At 40.7% G+C, this 22,737-nt stretch overlaps 1 protein-coding gene across 19 annotated transcripts in view; it reads left to right on the forward strand.

The window, feature by feature from the left end:
• The window catches only part of SETX (senataxin), a 95,947-nt gene that overhangs the window by 35,065 nt on the left and 38,145 nt on the right, over nucleotides 1-22,737 (forward strand). For all 19 annotated transcript variants that reach the window (XR_010148809.1, XR_010148808.1, XR_010148807.1 and 16 more), the window contains 2 exons: nucleotides 10,321-10,420; nucleotides 21,449-21,622. Coding sequence is in view for 16 of the 19 variants with exons in the window: in XM_054659216.2 (XP_054515191.1) it covers nucleotides 10,321-10,420; nucleotides 21,449-21,622 (274 nt within the window). In the remaining 3 variants the exon portion in view is untranslated. The remainder of the gene's footprint in view (nucleotides 1-10,320; nucleotides 10,421-21,448; nucleotides 21,623-22,737) is intronic.

Raw genomic sequence — 22,737 nt, forward strand, 5'->3', positions numbered from 1 at the left:
CTTCAGATACTTTTACAAAAACGAGCCTCTTTATGGTTGCACTCTGGAAGGCAAACATGATCTGAAGGGCGCCATAGCAGGGTAAAACTCAGCATTAGTTTCATTCTTCATGGTAAGGTTTTGTGCTTAGGTGCAGTTATAATCTGTATTTTGTTATATATATAAAAGATGAAAACACCAGAAGCTCTGAGTGAAAGGGTGGGCTTTTTGACCATTGGCACTTCATTAGGAAGCCCCCACCCCCCATTATGTCAATCAATGTCTTTTTTTCTTTTTCTTTTTTCTTCAGACGGAGTCTCACTCTGTTGCCCAGGCTGGAGTGCAGTGGCATGATCTCGGCTCACCGCAACCTCTGCCTCTTGGGTTCAAGCATTTCTCCTGTCTCAGCCTCCTGAATAGCTGGGACTACAGGTGCACACCACCACACCTGGCTAATTTTTGTGGGTTTGTTTTTTTTTTTGTAGTTTTTTTTTTTTTTTTTTGAGACAGTATCGCTCTGTCGCCCAGGCTGGAGTGCAGTGGCATGATCTCAGCTCACTGCAAGCTCCGCCTCCTGGGTTCATGCCATTCTCCTGCCTCAGCCTCCCAAGTAGCTGGGACTATAGGTGCCTGCCACCATGCCTGGCTAATTTTTTGTATTTTTTAGTAGAGACGGGGTTTCACCATGTTGGCCAGGATGGTCTCGATCTCCTGACATCTTGATCCGCCCACCTCGGCCTTCCAAAGTGCTGGGATTACAGGTGTGAGCTACCGCGCCCAGCCCTAAGTTTTGTGTTTTTAGTAGAGGTGGGGTTTTGCCATATTGGTCAGGCTGGTCTCAAACTCCTGACCTCAGGTGATCTGCCCGCCTTGGCCTCCCAAAGTGCTGGGATTACAGGCGTGAGCCACCGCACCCAGCCTCTCAGTGTCTTTAGTCTTTATTTTTCCTATCAGGTCTCAGTTCCCGAAAAAGAATCGTCAAATATTTTACCTGGGAAATGTAGGCGTGGCAGGGAGCTGAGTGTGGGAAGAGGGCTGGGATAGGAGTGGGGGACGGAGGAGAGGTGTTAAAGCATTCAGTGTATAAACATTTACTACTTTCTCTCTTTTTTTTTTTCTATATGGTATCCTCATCCTTGCTGTCCTCAAGGTCAGAGACTGCTTATCCTTTCTAGAGACAAAATCTCTTGTCATTTTTTGCTGGGACCAGGGAGGAACAGTTTCCCTCCAGCCATCCTTCGAGAGAGAGCTGTTGCTTCCCAGTTGGAGTTCACATTCTTGGGCTTGCTAAGTTAGTTCCATTCATCCCTCTGCTTTGCAGCTTCCAAAGTTTGGTTACTGTTGTCTCCTCTTCTGTCCTTTTTGTTCTAATTGGTCAATGCTGTTTTTTAAAATCTCTTTGGTGTTTTAGTGGGGTTTCAGGAGGGAAGGAAATGGTGTGTGTTCAATCTACTTTGAAGTTACACCTTTCTTTTTAACCATACAATTTCAACCGTCTTATTTAAGCATTTCTGGTTTATACAGGCCAATAATTATTGGTGGTGTTAAGGTGCCTTGTTTAGTTTTTTTTTTTTTTTTTTTTTTTTTGAGGTGGAGTCTCGGTCTGTTGCTCAGGCTGGAGTGCAGTGGTGCGATCTTGGCTCACTGCAAGCTCTGCCTCCCGGGTTCACACCATTTTCCCTCCTCAACCTCCCGAGGAGCTGGGATTACGGGCGCCCACCACCAGGCGTCTGGCGCCACGTCTGGCTAATTTTTGTTTTTGTATTTTTGGTAGCGACGGGGTTTCACTGTGTTAGCCAGGATGGTCTCAATCTTCTGACCTCGTGATCTGCTCGCCTCAGCCTCCCAAAGTGCTGGGATTACAGGCATGAGCCACTGCGCCCGGCCTAGACTTTTTTTTGGGGGATTACCAAATTTGGTTTATATCCTATTTAGAACCTGAAACATAGATTTAATTATTTGGTTATGTTTTATTGCAAGTGGAATGTAGTGACATTACGTAGAATTATCCCTTACGAAAGACAAATGAGAACAGATTCAGCTTTTAGAAATGAGTCTTTTGTATATTGATGTGACTGGAAGAAGAATTTTTTTTTAATCCTTGTATTTAACACATAAAAGTGTTAATTGGATACATGTGCACTGTTTTGCCAGGGGCCAATTTTTTGCAGTCAGTTGTGGCAAATGCTCTTTTATTTTAAAACTTAGATATGCTTTCTGTTATCTGCAGTCCTCTACTGTTGCCTCTCCTGTGTAGAGGTCATTGTAGGTTGCATGGACAGGGAGCAGGCAGGCAAGGAGTACCCTTAGACACTAACTTAGTACCATTAGGCACTAACTTCGATTCTCAGTGCCCAGTAGGGAGATGGCTCTATTTCTGTGGCTAATTTCAGACAAGATTGGGTGAATTTAGGGTGGTATGGCTATGGATGCTTTGGCTAATTTCAGACTGTAATCAGTTCTGTGAAGGAAACAAATAGGCAGAAATGATGAATTGTTGTGAGTGGCGATATTGGGAGGCTGCTCTTGAGACCTGGCTGACATCCAGAAGAAGAAAGTACTGTTCAGGAGGTGGGGTGGAATGTCAAGAATGTAATGCCATGAGATGGGAACTGAGTCTTAACGAAGAAAGAGATTAGGCTGGTATGGCTGAAGTGAAGTAGCTGATAAGGGGTAAAGAGAAATGAAATAAGATTGGAGAAACAAGAGCCAGATACAGCCCTGTAAGCTGCAGGTTGATATTTCATTCTCAGTTCAGTGAGAAGGTACTGAAAGATTTTTATTTGGTTGGTCATTTAGACTGGGGGAATAGTAATAGTAACCAGTTTACGTTTTTTATACACCATTTGCTGTTGCTGTGGAGAGTAATCTTTAGAAAGGTAAGCATAAATGCAGTTGACCAGTCAAGGGGCTACTATAGTAGCCCAGGAGAAAGGTGATGGTGGCTTGATTTGGGTGGGAGCTGTAGAAGTGGAGAGGAATTCAATATATTGGGGGTAAATTTTGGAGAGAGTACTTAGAAGACTTGGTGATAGAATTGATGTGGGAGTTAAGAAGGGAGGATGATTCTGAAGTTTTTGGCTTAAGCATCTGGTTAGATTGTGATGCTGTTTACTTGATGTCAAATGATCATGGGCTAATGGCCCTCTCTTTTGGGAGTGACATTGCTGAAGCCAGGGAGTGTAGTTGAAGATGTTAAACTGATACATATTGTGAGAAACTGTGCGGCAGCCTAGGATGTGATTGGGTTCTTGGGATGGGAAGGAAATAATAAGTAGAGCAGACTAGAATTCCTATAGATGGGAATTAAAGTAGAAAAGAATTTCTTAGGTTTTCCCCCTTTTTTCTTCCCCTCATTACCCTGGGCTAGAGTACTACCCTTATGTTACCTTGTGGTGCAGGGCAGAAAAGTTGGAACTAGCTCATGTCTGCAGTGGGTAGCATTAGAGTGGCATTGTATCCCAGCTCCTGTGAGGAATAACTAACGGTGGATATAGTTGGATTGCTTGGTTCTTGAAAGTTCACTTGTTCCCTCCCATCCCTAGGGCTGAATTATTGTAACCAAGGAAGTCAGAATTCAGAAAGGTAAGTATCAGGGTAGACTTAGAGATTATAATACTGAAATGCTTACTCCCAGAGTTGTATCCCCATGACTCTCTACCCTACTCATCAGGAGAGATACAAAAGCTAGGTGGTGCTAGGCTATAGCCCCTTGTTCCTGCAGTGTTCCTTTGTAGCTGATGTGCCTGGTCTCCCTGGGGAGTATGAATTCAGAGGGGAACATCTGCATTTCCTGTCTGGAGTGTAGTCACTATAAGAGAAAAGTAACAAACCGAACAACATGGAGCAGGTAAAGCAAAATTATGGGAATAGTCAGAATAAAATTTAGCTATAAGCATATTAAATATTCTCGAAAAAATAGAGCATGCTAGAAACATGAAGCAAGAAGGAGAAACCATAAAGAACAACAAACAGGAGCTAGTTGGGGATAGAGGACACAATCATTAGAGAACTCAGTAAATGGAGTGAATAGTACGTGGATACAACCGAAGAACGTGTAGGCAAGCCAGAATGTCCACTCAGATCTCCCACAAGTTATCACGAAAGGATAGAAGCAGAAAATAGAAAAGAAAAAGCAATAAAGTGGATAGAGAAGTGTTAATATATGTGTAATAAGGATCTCAGAAAAAAGGGATAAATTAAGACCAAGATTTTCTTAGAAATAGAGAAGGAGTTGAGAGTTGAGATTGAGAGGGCTTTTAATGCCAAGGGAATATAACTGAATAAGTGTATACATAAGCAGTTATATTGAGACGTTTAGAATGTATTTAAAATCATAAGTTCCAGGAACAGTGTTACCTGCCAGAAATAAAAAAAAAGCTAGAAAGGTTTAAGATGAAAGAATGGAAAAAGATGGCCAGGTACAGTGGCTCATGCCTGTAATACCAGCATTTTGGGAGGCAGAGGCCAGAGGATCGTTTGAGCCTGGGAGCTTGAGACCAGCCTGGACAACAAAGTGAGACCCTGTCCCTTTAAAAAAAAAAAAAAAAAAAAAAGGAAAATGATACGGCAAACAAACAGGAACCAAAGAAAGCTGGAGTTGCACTTTTACAATCAACATTTACTTTAACATGAGAACAATTCAGAGGGGCAAAGACAGTAGGTATCAGTGAAAGGAACAGTTACCCAAGCGTATATAATTGATTGTGAACATGTATGTATATAATAATTTCAAAATGTACGAAGCAACAATTGATGGAACAGTTGTAGATGACAGCTGCTACAGATATTCAGTGATACAGTTCATTAAAATGACAAAAATGGAGCAATGAATAATTGGAAGAGGCACGATTCTGATCATTTGCAGATGACCTACACAGAAACCCCAGTAGCATCCATATTTGGGCACAAGATGGATGTGCAAAAAAATACGTAGTGTCCCTCTGTAGCAGCAATAGCCAGTTAGAAAATATGAAAGAAGATAGCACGGTAACTGGAACTGCACACCTGTTAGTAATTAGTCTAATGATGAATGCATGAGACATTTACGGAAAACACTTTAAAACTATTTTAAAGGTGATAAAGGAAGACGTTTAGTCTTTTGTTCAAAATGGAGAGCGCTATGTTCATGGATGTGATAGCTTCACATTGTAAAGATGTGACTTCTTTCTGAATTCATTTATAAATTTGATGTAGTTCAAGTTAAAATCCCAGCAGGATTGTTTTGAGGTGATTGATAGACTTACTTTAAAATTTGTAAGGAAAAGCAAAATCTATTATAATAAAGTCACTTTGAAAAGAACAGCATAACTAGGGCATGGGGGGAATGATAGTTGCTTTATCTGCTATGAAGCTGTTTCAAAGCCATAGTAATAGACACATATGAGAGTGGCACGGAGCAGGCAGATACCCGGAGAAACAGTGGGAGACCCTTTGGCTCCTAAGAAGGAACTCCTTCTTGCATATGTGTCAATCTTAGATAAAACGAGATAAATAGGACATCACAAATCAGTGGGGAAAGGATGGATCATTAGAGGAAACTGGCCTACTTCATTGGGGAAAAAGCAAATTAGGCTAAGATTCGTACTTTATAGCACATAAACTTTGGTTAAATCACATATGTTTGGAAAGTAAAACTAAACGAAGAAAATATCAAAACGTCAGTTTAGGTGATGAAGGTAATCATAAAAATGTAAAAAGCATTAGCCACATTAATGGATTAATGAATATTAATGGATTTTATTCTGTCAAAGTTAATGTCTTTTTAGTGAAGGACTCTATATTTGGAGTTAACAGATGTGAAGAAGAGAGTTTTAAAACATTCCTAAACTGGCAAGAGATTAGTAGCTAAAACCCACAAAGCACTTTTGTAAATCGACAGCAAAAAACAGGGAAATCAGTAGAAGATGGACAACAAATAATTTGCAGGAAACTTGGTGTGGTAATAAGTATATGAAGTGTTACTGAAAGGAGGAAAGGAAGTTAAAATAACAGGTGAACAAAAGTTTGTGATCCTTTATGATCTAGCAGTCTTATTCCTGCGTAGCCTCGTCAGAAGAACATATACATGCCTGTCTATGAGGGTTCTATGTCTTAGGATGTCATTTATAGGATATAGAGTTGGAGCTGGTTAAAAGGATGGATGAGTAAAATGAAGCCCTTACATACTACAGAGTACTATGTGAGTCAGTCCCAGAAGACTTAAAAGTTGGTTGAAAAAACAAAACACCTAGTTTATGGTAGATTACCATTTGTCTAAATCTCTCACACACACCCCTTGTGGATTTTTCGGTTATACTAACACAGCTGTAGTGGATACCTAGGGTGGAGGTTGTCATGGAAGTGGCATCAGGGATGAAGGAGAAATCAAATGATGAGGGCCTTGCATAGACTCCTGACCGTGCGTCACGAACCGGAGATTTGGATTAGCTCTACCTGAGATGGGTAAGGGAGAGTAACAGCAAGGAGGTCATCATTGAGTTTGATGGGTGGGCAATTTTTGTGCAGCACTGGTTAAGTTGGAAACCAGATGTACAAAGAAGTGAGTGGAAGGAGTGTTTTGAAAACATACATATTGATTGGGAGCAGGAAAAAGGGGGCACTAAGCTGAATGGTCATTTGGAGACAAGGAAGTGTTTTGTTTATTGGTGGCAGAGTGTTCTTAGAGCGAATTCAGTGTGTATGCTGATGGGAATGAGCAGTGGGCAGGAAGAAATTGATGCAAGAAAATGGATAACTCTAGGAGTTTAAGTCCTCAAAGGAAGAGGGCTCCAGGACAGAAATCAGTGAGTTTGCCTTAGACTTTTGTATTGAAAGGGGACAGGACATGGGGATGAATGTCAGTTGCTTTGTCTGTTTGGGGTTTGTGTTTGGCTGTCTTACGTAAGTCAAGGACAGTCTTGGTTATTGGGAGCCAGTGCTGCAGGAACTTCTTTTCCCCAGTGAAACAGCTGTTGTTTTAATAATGTAATTTTTTGGCCAGGCACACTGGCTTACGCCTGTAATCCCAACACTTGGGAAGGCCACAGTAGGCGGATCATCACTTGAGGTCAGGAGTTTGAGACCAGCCTGGCCAACTTTGGTGAAACCCTGTCTCTACTAAAAATACAAAAATTAGCCGGGCGTGGTGGTACGTGCCTGTAATCCCAGCTACTCAGGAGGCTGAGGCAGGAGAATTGCTTGAACCCAGGAGGTGGCGGTTGCAGTGAGCTGAGATCGTGCCACTGTACTCCAGCCTGGGCGGCAGAGCAAGACCCTGTCTCCAAAAAAAAGAAAAACGCAATACAATAATAATAATAGTAATAATTTTTTTAAAGAGAATTTTCTTGGGGTCACAAAAAAAAAAGAAACCTCATTGTAACCAAACAGTGTATTTAGTCTATGTGGAAGTATTTTTATCAAAACATAATATTAAACTATTTGATCTGAAAAATGTTAAATTACTAAATTATTAGGAACCTCCAGTTTTGTAGAATAATCTATTCTTAGTTACTGGGAAAAAAGAGAACTCAGACCTCCTTTGAAGATGAGGCCTAACTGGATATCTGTCGTTCCTGTCTGGAGTGGGAAGAAAAGGAACATAGTTTGCTGCTTTGAAGTGATAGTGCTTTATGAGATTGTTACATTATTACCACTGACCTTTAATACTTGGAAAGCTAGCCGGGCTTGGTGGCTCACGTCTGTAATCCCAGCACTTTGGGAGGCCGAGGTGGGTCGATCACCTCAGGTCAGGAGTTTGAGACCAGCTGGCCAACATGGTGAAACCCTGTCTCTACTAAAAATACAAAATGTGGGCCAGGCACGGTGGCTCATGCCTGTAATCCCAGCACTTTGGGAGGCTGAGGCAGGTGGATCACCTGAGGTCAGGAGTTCAAGACCAGCCTGACCATGGAGAAACCCTGTCTCTACTAAAAATACAAAATTAGCCAGGCGTGGTGGTGGGCGCCTGTAATCGCAGCTACTTGGGAGTCTGAGGCAGGAGAATCACTTGAACCTGGGAGGTGGAGGTTGTGGTGAGCCGAGATGGCGCCATTGCACTCCCGCCTGGGCAACAAGACGGAAACTCTGTCTCCAAAAAAAATAAAAAAAAAAGTAAGCCGGGCATAGTGGCGCATGCCTGTATTCCCAGCTAATGGGAGGCGGAGGCGGGAGAATCACTTGAACCCACGAGGTGGAGGTTGCAGTGAGCGGAAATCGTGCCATTGCACTCCAGCCAGAGCAACAGGACTGAAACTCCATCTCAAAAAACAAACAAACAAAAAAAACCCAAAAAACTTGGAAGGCCACATTGTATATTCATCTCTGTTCAGTGTATTCTAAATGTTCTTATGTTCAGGGAGCTTGTTTTCCTTTTATTTTTTTTTTTTTTACAGCAGCTGACACCTTTTGAAAGGAGTATGTTTCTAACCATCTGCATGATTTTTCATCCTCTGAACCTGGTTGATTACTTTTAACTTTGATAATGCTCTGATGGGCCGCAAACATACACTTGTTTGTACTTCGAAGTTATTTCATTTAGTGTGAAACTACTAGCTCATGCAATTTATGATTTCTTAATTTCCCAAGGCCACATGAGTTATGAAACAGATAAACCTGTAACTGCATCAAATACACAAACCTGTGAATTATGTAGTATATTGAGTATATATTAATTAGGACTTTTTACCTAGCTAAGTTTCTCTTTGATAGCTCCAGAATTTCAGCTATCATTAATCGGTCATTGTAGCTTGACTATAAGAGATCCACTTAATCTCTAGCTCCTGGGGTTGCTGTAGAAGTTAATATTAGGCCCAAATAATTTCAAACTAAAAGTATCTGCCCTCCTTTTTCCAAGATGGGAACTATCTAGGATCTTCTAGGTACTCTCAGGTAAATCTCTTGTGATAAAATTTTATTGATCCATTTTTTTTATCTTTGTTGTACACACTAAGATGCATTTTAACAGCTTTATTAAGGTATACTATACCATAAAATACACCCTTTTAAGGTGTATAATTGAATGGTTTTTTTAAGTAAATTTATAGTTGTATAGCCATCACCACAACCCAGTTTTAGAACATTTCTGTTGACCTAAAACAATCCCTTCTGCCCATTGGTAGTCATTCTTCATTCCTACCACTAGCCCCAGGCAAACACTAATCTCTCGTCTGTCTATAAATCTGCCTCTTCTGGAAATGCCATCTATATAGAGGTGTCCATATGTGGTCTCTTGAATCTGGCTCCTTTCACTTCATGTAATCTTTTTGAGGCCCATCCTTGTTGTAGCATGTATTAATGGGCCATGGCTTTTTATTGCCAAATGAGATTCTGTTGTATGGATATATTACATTTGTTTATGCATTCACCAACTGATGGACATTTGGGTTGTTTCCAGATTTTGGTGATTGTAAATAATGCTGTGAACATAAAATGCACTTTTGATGATGAGTCTATGGAGTTGCCTTACTGTAGGGTATTCTGGGTGATACAAACTGATCATGACTATCATGGTCCAGAGTCTGACCTTACTAGCAGATAACACGGATTCAGTATTGTTTTGTTCCCCTGTCCATAGCATAACCCTTGTGGAGTCTTGGTTGGTTAACCAGTGCAGAAGCAGTTCAACACCAATAGTCTTTGATGATAAGTTTTTCAGAGGAACTGAAAGACTATTTGTTGATTTAAATACTTAATGACTAACGGTTACATTTAGACAAAACCCTCCTTAGGGCCCAAAAGGTAATATATTTGTTAGTTTTTTAAAAAGTGAAAGCTAATATGACTTTTTTATACTAGTAGTCTTCCTAAATTTGGGATTGGGAATAGTCTTATTTCTCAGAAGATCCTTGAGGGTACTTCTGAGTTTGGAGCTTTGACAGACTGGGAGATGGGTATAGAGCATTTTATAAACTGGCAGGATGACATGTTGGTGAGAAATCCCTAAGGTCTGCAACAAATCTAGGTCCTTTTGGACTTGTGAGCTAGCTGATCTGGTTGGGAAGTAGCATTCTACCGGAGCTGTCCAGCAGTATGTTAGGCACTGCTGGAAATGCTCCACATCTGCCCACAGCGGAGCAGCCACAGGTGGCTGTTGAGCACTGCAAGTGTGACTAGTTTGAAGAACAGAATTTTTATTTTTTTAACATTTTTATTAAATGTAAATAACCAGATGTAGCTAGTGGCTACTGAATTGGACAGGACAGTTCCAGATAATTGTATTAACCTGCCACGAATCAATTTTTAGTTTCTGTCACCTAGATTCTAGGTTCTGGATTTTACTGTTGCTTAACTTTGGAAAATGTTACTATTTAGCATCACTTTCCAGAATGTTGCTTTCTTAATTTGCTTTTGTGCTTTGTATAGGTGGCACAGGAATGGCTCAACTCTCCAAATAGAGAGAATTTCTATCAGTTGCAAGTACGAAAATTTCCTGCCGATTATATAAAATACTGGGAGTTTGCAGGTAAGTTTTTTCTTATGCAACTTGGAATATATGATATAATAATTGGAGATTTCTAATTAAGAGGAGATAGCATTATTTGAATTTAGGGGGACACAAATTTTCTAAGCTAAATTTGTGACTTCTTAGAATATGCTTAAAGTCTTAATGAGGATAGTTACTGGAACAATTATGAATGTAAAATTTATGATTTTTTTCCCCACTCTGTAGTTAGAATAGTAGAGGCTGAATTGTCAGTGGGGGCTGGGAATGGGAGAGAGGGTGAGTGGAGGGATTTGGTGGGGGTGTTGCATAATAGTCTTTACAGATTCTGAGTAAATCTTCCTGGCATCTGTCTTTTCATTTCATGATTGATCTGAACCACATACCACTTTTATATACTAGTTATAAATACACCAAACATTCAGAACTCTTTAAAATAAAATGAATAAGTCCTCTTTTTACCCCCAACCCCCATCCATCCTCCTCTGTAGATGTGCTTAAAAAAAAAAATGAGGCTGGGTGTGGTGGCTCACGCCTGTAATCCCAGCACTTTGGGAGGCCGAGGCGGGCGGATCACCAGGTCAAGAGATCGAGACCATCCTGGCCAACATGGTGAAACCCCGTTTCTACTAAAAATGCAAACATTAGCCAGGCATGGTGGCGGGCGCCTGTAGTCCCTGCTACTTGGGAGGCTGAGGCAGGAGAATCACTTGAACCAGGGAGGTGGAGTTTGCAGTGAGCCGAAATAGCGCCACTGCACTCCAGCCTGGCACAGAGACTGTCTCAAAAACAAAAAAAAACAAAAAACAACAACAACAATTATATGTTATATGTATTATGTACTGTATTCTTACAATAAAGCTAAAGAAAAGAAACTAAAATCATAAGGAAGAGAAGATATATTTATTCATTAAGTGAAATGGATCATCATAAAGGTCTACATCTTTATCATCGTCACGCTCAGTAGATAGATGAAGAGGAGGAGGGATTTGTCTTGCTCTCTCAGGAGTGGCAGAGATGGAGGAAAATCTATGAATTAGTGGACCTGTGCACTTCAAACTCACGTTCAATTGTCAGCTATACATTGAGATGCAATAGCCACAAAGCAGAAAGAAAGCAGATGTTTGGCGGGAACTTATCATTTTCACACATGGTTTAGTAACAGTGAGCCATTTTTATTAGGGAATGATGAGAACTGTCCTAAAATCTAAGTTCCTAGATACCAGCCAAGGGGCAGCCTCGCAAGCAGGTCTTTTGAAGGATAGCATGCCTGCTATGTGAACTCTTTTCTGCACAGCATGTTATGAATAATGCTACTATGATCACCCATGTATCTCTTAGTGTTCTTCTGAATGCATTTTTGTTCAGTTTATATCCAGAAGTAGATTGTGGAATATTAGGGTGTGTATAAGTTCAACTTCAGTAAATAATGCCAAGCCTATTGTACAAAATTATATTCCACCAGCAGTAGTATATGAGAAGTTGCATTTTTCTGTGTCTTCAGCAACACATTTGTATAGATTGTTTTGAGATTTTTAGCTGTTGGGCTGTGTGTATTGATGGTGTTTTGTGGGCTTTTGTAATGTCCTCATTAGGGAGATTGAGCATCTTTTCACGTATTTAGTAGCTGTATCAGCAACCTCTTTTGGAAAGTGCCTGTTCAAGGCTTTTGGTCATTTTCTGTTGTCTTTTTTTCAGTTGATTTGTAGGAGTTCTTTATATAATCTGGGTAGAAGTCATTTCCTCACTTTGACTTACATTCTGACTCTTTTTAGTGATGTCTTAAAAATTTCTTTTTCATTCTTATTGAGAATTGCTTATTTGAACATAGTAAATACATCAGTCTTTTATTGTCAGTGCTCTGTGTCCCGTTTCTTAAATGAAGAGTAAGAAATCTTTCTCTGCTACAGGTTGCAAATTACATTCTCTTGCCTTTCTTTGCCCCCACCCCCATCACCCATGGATCAGGATCTCTCTTACCTTCTAGAACAAAGGTTAGCAAACTACAGCTCGCAGATCCACCTACCCCATGTATTGATTTTGTATTGCCCTAGGGTACATTTTTTATGTTCCTTTTTTTTTTTTTTTTTTTTCTTTCTTAAATGTAGAGATGGGGTCTTGTGCTGTTGCCCAGGCTGATCTCAAACTCCTGGTCTCAAGTGATCCTCCTGCGTCATCAGCCTTCTGAAGTGCTGGGATTAGAGGTGTGAACCACCTCGCCCAGCTGGTTTTTACGTTTTTAAAGCTCTATAAAAAAGAGTATGTAACAGGCATTATGTGTGGCCCCACAAGCCTATCTGGCCCTTTACAGAGGAAATTTGGGAACCCCTTTTCTAGAAGTTTTCTTGTTTTGTTTCTGACTGAGGCATGTGGGTTGGGTTCCATTTTTTTTTTTTTTCCCTAAGTAGAGGTCTGATTATCCCAGTACTATTTATTGAAAGACCATTTGTGCTTCACTGCACTGCTATGTTTGTCATGCGTCTGGAGTCCACTTAATGTCTGGGCATCAGTCTGTTCTTCTTGAGATCATTTGCCTACCCTTGGGCTCATATCACATTGTTTACTTAATCTAGCTTTATAAGAAGTTTTAATAACTCATAGAGCAAGTCCTCCTACCTTGTTTTGTTTTGTTTGTTCTGTTTTTTGAGATGGAATCTTGCTCTGTCGCCCAGACTGGAGTGCAGTGGCGTGATCCTGGCTCACTGCAACCTCTGCTTCCCGGGTTCAAGCAATTCTCCTGCCGCAGCCTCCCGAGTAGCTAGGACTACAGGTGTGCACCACCACTATGCCTGGCAAATTTTTGTGTTTTTAGTAGAGACGGGGTTTCACCATATTGGCCAGGCTGGTCTGAAGCTCCTGGCCTCAAGTTATCTGCCCGTCTTGGCCTCCCAAAGTGCTGGTGTGAGCCACGGCGCCTCACCCCCTCCTACCTTGCTGTACTTTTTTAGTGCTTTGGCTATTCTTGGCCCTTTGCATTTCCATATAAATTTTAGAGGAAAAGAAGTGGAAATTTGGGAAGAATTGACAACTTTTAATACTTTCTAATTGATGAATAAGGTATATATCTTCAGTTATTTAGGTTAAATTTTTCTCAGTGTTTTATAGTTTTCTGTGGAGAGGTTTTGCATGTCATCTTCGGTTAGTTTGTCATCTGTAACTATGTTAGTGACTATCTCTAAAAAATAAGAGCTTAAAAATAAGTCATACCTAAAAAGTTACCAATAATCCCTTCATATCAGTCAGTGTTCAAATTTTCAATTATCTCATAACACTTTTTTTTCAGCTTAAGATCCAAAGTAGTCCACCCAATGGCATTGGTTGATAGGTCTTTTTAAACTAGAATTCTCTCATTTTCTTCCCTTGCAATTTTTTTGTTGAAAAAATTGAATTAGTTTTATAGAGTTAATCATGGTCTGGATTTTGCTGATATTGCATCCCCTTGGTGGTGTTTAGAATGTGTCTCTGTCCTCTGTGTGTTTCCTATATATTGATACCTGGAACTAGAGGATTGATCCAATTCAGGTAAATTTTTGTTACTTGTTTTTGGCAAAACTATTTTATAGTTGGTGGTATGTTCCATCAGCAGCAGCAGGTACGTGGTATCTGGTTTCTTTTTCTGATAATCACAGCTGCTTGTACTTAGTCACTAATTCATTAAAGGGAGCAAAATGGTGATACTTTAATCATTTTATGTTAGCTGGAATACTTCTCTAGAGAGAAAATTCTCTACTACTATTTGGTTACTCAGTAGTATAGTTTATAAAGGAAAGGCAGTATAAATACTTGCGGCTTGACCAGTTTTCAGAATAACGAGTTTAATTCACTAGTAGTCCGTGTGCGGTGGCTCACGTCTGTAATCCCAGCACTTTGGGAGGCCGAGGGGCAGATCACCTGAGGTCAGGAGTTCGAGACCAGCCTGGCCAACATGGCAAAACCCCGTCTCTACTACAAATACAAAAATCAGCTGGGCATGGTGGTGCATACCTGTAGTCCCAGCTACTAGGGAGGCCGGGGCAGGAGAATCGCTTGAACCCTGGAGGCAGAGGTTACAGTGAGCCGAGATCATGCCACTGCACTCCAGCCTGGGAGACAGAGCAAGACTCCATCTCAAAAAAAAAAAAAAAAAAAAAAAAATTCACTAGTAAGTGCCAGTGGTGACTGGTAAGCTTAAAAAAGAACTGTGGGTGCATGGATTGGTATGCGTGTATTTCAGTCCATTTCAGTCAGCTCCTTCTAGTTGGCTCTGAGGCTATGTGCTATGACAAGATGTTCCAAGTTCATCATATAATATTGTTTTTATCCCATAACTGAACTTACAGTTTTCTAAGGAGCCTTGCTATATTTTAGTTGAAAGCGGTATTTCAACACCAATCTGGGCATGCTATATGCTGTTAGTGGGTAATACATCTAAATATAAGGATACATAAAGATTGTAAGTAAAAGATAACCATGCATATCCAAATTAAAAAAAAACTTATTTAGCTCTGTTAATATCAAACTAAATAGACATTAAGGCAGAAAGCATTATTATTGTTGTTATTATTATTATTATTTTTTTTGAGACAGAGTCTTGCTCTGTCGCCCAGGCTGGAGTGCAGTAGCTGATCTTGGCTCACTGCAACTTCTGTTTCCCGAGTTCAAGCAATTCTGCCTCAGCCTCCTCAGTAGCTGGGATTACAGGTGCTCACCACCACACCCAGCTAATTTTTGTATTTTTAGTAGAGACTGGGTTTTGCCATGTTGGCCAGGCTGGTCTTGAACTTCTGACCTCAGGTGACCCGCCTGCCTCGGCCTCCCAAAGTGCTGGGATTACAGGCGTGAGCCACCATGCCCAGCTCAGAAAGCATTATTTGAGATAAAAAGGGAGTATTTTGGTTCAACAGAAGATATGACAATTCTGAATGCATATACCTAATAAAATAGATAAAGAGCTGGGCACAGTGGCCTGTGCCTCTGTAGTCCCTGCTACGTGGTAGGCTGAGGCAAGATCACTTGAGCCCAGGAGTTTGAGGCTATACTGTGTTATGATCACATATGTGAATGGTCACTGCACTCTAGCCCAGGCAACATAACAAGACCCTGTCTCTAAATAAATAAATAAATAAAACTGATAGAACTAGAGTATACTTTTTACATATATATGACTTGAACAATTAAATCAACAAAGATGAATTTTAAAAAGCAAGCCTTAAAAAGAAATACAATTGAAGTAGGTGAACCTAATTATATTTTAAATTGGTCATATGTATAACCCACAGAGAAAAAAATGATATAAGTACTTTTAGAAATAGTAGACTCGGCTGGGCACAGTGGCTCACACCTGCAATCCCAGCACTTTGGGAGGCCAAGGCTGGTGGATCACCTGAGGTCGGGAGTTCGAGACCATCCTGGCCAGCATGGTGAAACCTCGTCTCTACTAAAAATACAAAATTAGCCGGGTGTGGTGGTGCACATCTGTAATCCCAGCTATTAGGGAGGCTGATGCAGGAGAATTGCTTGAACGCAAGAGGCAGAGGTTGCAGTGAACCGAGATTGCGCCATTGCACTCCATCCTGGGTGACAAAAACAGCCAAAATTTGTGAGATTTGTTGTCAGTAGTAGAACTGGCTTAGTATTAGTAGTTCTTAGATGATTTTGTGTATTGTAAAATAGAGCTAATGTATAAGAAAGCTGGTGTTAGGAGGCAGGGTTCCCTCGTTACGGGAGAAGGGAGTTGCATGGGATGGAGTAAGGAGATGAAGAATCCTGTGGGGTTGGATTTGCTTTGGAGGAATTAATTTTTTATTTTGAAATAATTGCAGATTTTTCAAAAAAATTGCAAAATTAGTAGAGTTCCTATAACCTTCACCAAGTTTCCTCAAATGTTAACATCTTAACGTAAAGACAGAACAATGATCAAAACCAGGGTTTTATGTTGGTATAAACTAAGAGCTACTTAGACCTTATTCATATTATACCACTTGTCCCATGAATGTCTGTTTTCTGCTCCAGGGTCCAATCTAGAATCACAAATCCCATTCAGTTGTGATGTCTTCTTAGTTTCCTTCAGTCTAGGAAGGAAACTTAGGTCCTCATTCTCTCTTTGTCTTTCATGGCCTAAATGTTTTTAAAGAGTGCTGTCCAGTTACTTTGCAGAATGTCCCTCCATTTTGGTTTTTCTGATATTTCCTTGTGAGTCAAATTCAGGTTTTGCATTTTTGGCAAGAAAAACATAGAAGTAGTTTGTGCTCTTCTCAGTCTGTCAGATCGGGAGGTACATGACGTTGATAAATCTCATTGCTGGTGATACTAACTTCCATCGCTTTGTTAAGGTGGCGTCTCATGTTTCTCCAGTGTGAAGTTACTATTTTTTCATTTGTAATGAGTAAATATCCAGTTTCTTGTCCTTTTTAAAAAAAATTTTTTTTTCTTTTTATTTCTTTTCATTTTTGAGGTTTTTGTTCAAAATAGTTTTTTTTTTTTTTTTTTGAGACGGAGTCTTGCTCTCTCACCCAGGCTGGAGTGCAGTGGCACAATCTCAGCTCACTGCAAGCTCCACCTCCCGGGTTCACGCCATTCTCCTGCCTCAGCCTCCCGAGTTGCTGGGACTACAGGCGCCTGCCACCATGCCCGGCTAATTTTTTGTATTTTCAGTAATGGCGGGGTTTCACCATGTTAGCCAGGATGGTCTCGATCTCCTAACCTCGTGATCTGCCCGCCTCGGCCTCCCAAAGTGCTGGGATTACAGGCGAGGCGTGAGCCACCGCGCCCGGCCCAAAATAGTTTTTTATATCCCCAAATAAGTAGCTAATATGTTTAATTCAGTATTCTTTTTTTTCTTTTTTTTTGAGATGGAGTCTCACTCTGTTACCCAGGCTGAAGTGCAGTGGTGTGATCTCAGCTCACTGCATCCCGCCTCCTGGCTTCAAGCGATTCTCCTGCCTCAGCCTCCCAAGCAGCTGGGATTATGGCACGTGCCACCATGCCTGGCTAATGTTTGTATTTTTAGTCGAGATGGGGATTTGCCATTTTGGCTAGGCTGGTCTTGAACTCCTGACCTCAGGTGATCCTCCTGCCTTGGCCCCACAAAGTACCTAAATTACAGGCGTGAGCCACTGCGCCCAGCCTAATTCAGTATCCTTTTCCTTCCCGGTTGTGGTTTTGGGGAGAATTTTCTTTTTCTTTTCTTTCTTTCTTTTTTTTTTTTTGAAACAGGGTCTTGTTCTGTCGCCCAGGCTGACGTTCAGTGGCGTAATCCCAGCTCACTGCAGCCTCAAACTCCCAGGCTGAGAATTTTCGTTAGTATGTTGGATCTCCATTTTCTTTTTTGTAATCTTTACATATGGATTTATTAATTTTATTTCTATTTCTGAGGTAATGAGATGGTTTACACAATTACAAGTTCAGTGACACCCTTTTCTGCAAGTGTAGTGAAGTCCAGAGTTTGTTCCACTTTTGAGGGTCTTGCAGGACCCTAAATTTTCTCCCCTTTTGGTTCTACCTACAGTATGCAGTTATAAAAGGGTACTTCTCCCTTCTTCTCTTGTCCCTCAGAAGCTTTGAGTTTCAAGTACTGCCAGTTCAAACCCCATGGACCATTAATACCCCGTGCTGTATGCTGTATTCTGATTTTTGTCAGGATGCTGCTTTAGTGTTTTCACACTTGAGCTCGTCTTACCCTTCTCCTGGTAGATTTGGAGCTGGCTGAGGCTCCTGAGCTCTCTTTTTTTGAGACGGAGTCTTGCTCTGTCGCCCCAGGCTGGAGTGCAGTGGCTGCAACCTCCGCCTCCCGGGTTCAAGCGATTCTCCTGCCTCAGCCTCCCAAGTAGCTGGGGTTACAGGCGCCCCACCATGCCCGGCTAATTTTTGTATTTTTAGTAGAAACAGGGTTTCACCATGTTGGGTAGGCTGGTCTCGAACTTCTGATCTCAGGTGAACCACCCGCCTTGGCCTCCCAAAGTGCTGGGATTACAGACGTGAGCTACTGCACCCATGTGGTGTTTTTAATTTTGGTGATTCAAACGGGTGTGTAGTAGTATGTCATTGTGGTTTTAATTTACTTTTCTAGAATGGCTAACAATGTTGAGCATCTTTTCACAGACTTACTGGCAATGTTCATATCCCCTTCATGTATCTTCCATTTTTAGTTGGATTGTTTGTCCTCTTATTTTTACTTATTTTTCAGTTCTTTATATATTCTGGAGACAAGTTATTTATTATATTTATATATTGAAAATATTTATTCCTAATCTGTGGAATGCCTTTTAATTTTCCTAACAGTATCTTTTGAAGAGCAAAAGTTTTGATTTTGATGGCATCCCGTTTATCAGTTTTTTTCTTTCATGGTTCATGCTTTTTGTATCCTAAGAAGCATTTACCTAACCCACGGTCACAGTTTTCTCCTATTTTTTTTTTTCTAAATTTTATGGTTTAATTTTTGTGTTTATGTTGATGACCATTTCAATTTTATTTTTATATATGACATATGTAAGGATTAAGGGTTGTTTTGTGTTTTTTTTTGCTTTTTTAAAGGTAGGAGTCAGACGCAGTGGTTCATACTTGTAATCTCAGCACTTTAGGAGGCCAAAACAGGAAGATCACTTCAGGCCAGGAGTTTGAGAGCAGTCTGGGCAACATAGCAAGACCCTGTCTCTACAGAAAAGTAAAAAAAAAATTAGCTGAGCATGGTGGCACACACCTATATTCCCAGTGACATGGGAGGCTGAGGCAGGAGGATTTCTTGAGCCCAAGTGTTCAAGGCTGCAGTGAGCTGTGATCATACCACTGCACTCCAGTCTGGGAGATAGAACAAGACCCAGTCTCTAAAAAAATAAATCAGAAACAATGTAAAAATAGGTGCTCAGTTTTAGTGTTACTTGTTAAAAAAATGTAGCCTTTCTCATTGAATAACCTTGCCATTCAATAACTTGGCGTATTTGTCAGAATATCGGTTGATCTTGATTGCAGGTCTGCTTTTAGACACTGTTTTCTTTATCTGTATAGCTGCCTTCCACCAATACCACAGTCTCTTATTGTTGTTTTATAAAAAATACTGAAATTGGATAGTTTCAGCCTTTCAGTTTTGTTCTTTGTAAAAAGTTTCTTTTTATTGTCATCAGTTTTAGAATCAACTTGTCAACATTTATAAAAATGCCTGCTGGTTTTTTTGTTTTTTTTTTTTTGCTTTTTTTTTTTTTTTTTTGAGACAAAGTCTCACTCTTGTTGCCCAGGCTAGAGTGCAATGGCGCGATCTTGGCTTACAGCAATCTCCACCTCCCAGGTTCAAGCGATTCTCCTGCCTCAGCCTCCCAAGTAGCTGGGATTACAGGCGCCTGCCACAACGCCTGGCTAATTTTTGTATTTTTAGTAGAGATGGGGTTTCACCATGTTGGTGGCCAGGCTGGTCTCAAACACCTGACCTCAGGTGATTCGCCCGCCTCGGCCTCCCAAAGTGCTGGGATTACAGGCGTGAGCCACCACACCTGGCCTTTTTTTTTTTTTTTTTGAGATGGCTTCTTGCTCTGTCACCCAGGCTGGAGTGCAGTGGTGCGATCTCGGCTCACTGCAAGCTCCGCCTCCTGGGTTCACGTCATTCTCCTGCCTCGGCCTCCCGAGTAGCTGGGACTACAGGTGCCTGCCACCATGCCCGGCTAATTTTTTGTATTTTTAGTAGAGACGGGGTTTCCCCGTGTTGGCCAGGATGTTCTCGATCTCCTGACCTCATGATCCACCTGCCTTGGCCTCCCAGAGTGCTGGGATTACAGGCGTGAGCCACCATGCCTGGCGGCCACCTGCTGGTATTTTTACTAGGATTGCTTTGACTCTAAAGATTAATTTGGGGACAGCTGACATTTTAACAATATTAAGTCTTAGGCCTTGAACTTAGTACATTTCTTCATTTGTTCAGGCTGTCTTCAGTTTCTCTCAGCAGTGGTTTGTATTTTTCAGAGTATAGGGCTAGATTCGGCAGTTGGTACTGAACTTTATTCCAGTGCTTTCTCTGTTTTCCTAGTCCCATGTAGTTTACAACTGTCTTTCCCCACTTGTTCGAAATGCGTAGAAGTTGCAAAATTCTTGTATGTACAGTCACATGTCACTTAATGATGGGGATACATTCTCAGAAATGTGTCAGGCGATTTCAGCATCATGCCAACATCATGAGAAGTAAGAGTGTACTTAGAGGAACCTAGGCGGTGTAGCCTACCACACACCTAGTCTGCCAACCTGTACAGCATGTTACCGTATTGAATACTGTAGGTAATTGTAACATGGGGAAGTATTTGTGTATCTAAACATAGAAAAGATACAGTAAAAATATATTATAATCTTATGGGACCACTGTTGTATATATCCGGTCCATCACTGACCACAACATCATTATGCGGTGTATAACTACTTGGATCTGTTTCCGAATTTTCTTCCGGGGTTTTGAAAGTTGGAAACAAATGAGAGAAATTTAGTTAAAAACCAGAATAGGCCGGGCACAGTGGCTCATCCCTGTAATCCCAGCACTTTGGGAGGCTGAGGCGGGCGGATCATGAGGTCAGGAGATTGAGACCATCCTGGCTAACACAGTGAAACCCCGTCTCTACTAAAAATACAAAAAAATTAGCCGGGTGTGGTGGCGGGCACCTGTAGTCCCAGCTATTTGGGAGGCTGAGGCAGGAGAATGGCGAGAACCTGGGAGGCGGAGCTTGCAGTGAGCCGAGATCGCGCCACTGCACTCCAGCCTGGGCGACACAGCGAGACTCCATCACAAAAAAAAAAAAAAACAACAAAAAAAAAACAGAATAAACCTAAAGGAAAGAAAATTTATTAGCTACTTTTCAATATTATAGTTTTGTCTATTTTGGCCTTATAGCAGTTTTGAAGAAAACTATATTCTATAATTGATATTTTTAATATTTGAAGTTTTTGATTTGATTAGATTACCATTTTAAAGTATATGCAGAGTCCTTTAGTGCTGTGTATTTTTGAAGTTAATACAAGGATTTAATTTCTTTTAAGTTAATCTTATTTAAAATAATTCTATTAGAGTTATATGAATTCCGACTTCTTCTTGTTTCATAGTTTATCTGGAAGAATGTGAACTGGCTAAACAGCTTTATCCAAAGGAAAACGATTTGGTGTTTTTAGCTCCTGAGAGAATAAATGAAGAGAAGAAAGATACAGAGAGAAATGACATACAAGATCTCCATGAATATCATTCTGGTTATGTTCATAAATTTCGCCGCACTTCAGTCAGTAAGTAAATAATGAGGCATTGACAGGAAATGTCAGATACGGTCTCATCTAATAATCTACTTCTCAATTGTGTATATCAAGTGTATTTGATAGACATTTACCGAACATGTTTTTGCTATGTTGATTACATGGCCATTCAGAGTCTCTTTTCTAGTTTTTCTAGACTTACCTGGAAAAGACCTTGTATTTATTTTTGTAATGTTCTATCCTTTTGTTACATTTCTTTATCCATCATTGTGTTTGCTATAAAATGGACCATTTGCAGACCATCTGTTGTTTGTTAAATTACATTTCATCCTTGGTTTTGTGGCCAATTACTAATGAGATGACCAAACATAAAACTCACTGTAAGGCAGCTTGAGGAATCTGCTTACATCACTTCCATCCGTTGTATGTTTCTCCCTAGGTAATTTAATAACAAAAATATTAGCCTAAATTTAACGAATACCAGATGTATGCAGTGAGACTTGTCCCTTTTTTTTTTTTTTTTTGAGACGGAATTTCACTCTTATTGTCCAGGCTAGAGTGCAGTGGTGCTGTATCGGCTCACTGCACTCTCCGCCTCGTGGGTTCAAGCAATTCTCCTGCCTCAGCTTCCCAGGTAGCTGGGATTATAGGCATCCGCCACCAGTCCCGGCTAATTTTTTGTGTTTTTAGTGGAGACGGGGTTTCACCATGTTGACTAGGCTGGTCTCGAACTCCTCACCCCCATCAACCTCCCAAAGTGCTGGGATTACAGGCGTGAGCCACCATGCCCAGCAGAGACTTGTCCTTCTTATGCACATTTATAATCTTCCCCAAAGCCCCAAAAGGTAAAAGAAATTATTCCTTGCTCCTTAGGAAATCATGGTTCAGGGATGTTAAGTAAACCTATTCAAGGCTGTCATCAGTGTTAATTGGTAAGTCCAGAATTGAAGCCTGCTTTTGTTGACTGCAAAGTCCACATTGTTTTTCTTATGCCAAACTGCCTTTTTGGCAATTGCAACTTTTTTAGTCTTAGTTATGTGAAGAGAAGAACATTATTTCATTATTCCTTCTCCTTTTTGCATGATATCTTAATATAGCAATAAAGTGTGTCAACATTGTACTGCATTATAACAGGTGTACCATGTTTA

The sequence above is a fragment of the Pan troglodytes genome, chromosome 11 (assembly GCF_028858775.2).
Source record: "Pan troglodytes isolate AG18354 chromosome 11, NHGRI_mPanTro3-v2.0_pri, whole genome shotgun sequence".
In the NCBI taxonomy this organism is placed as follows: Eukaryota; Metazoa; Chordata; class Mammalia; order Primates; family Hominidae; genus Pan; species Pan troglodytes.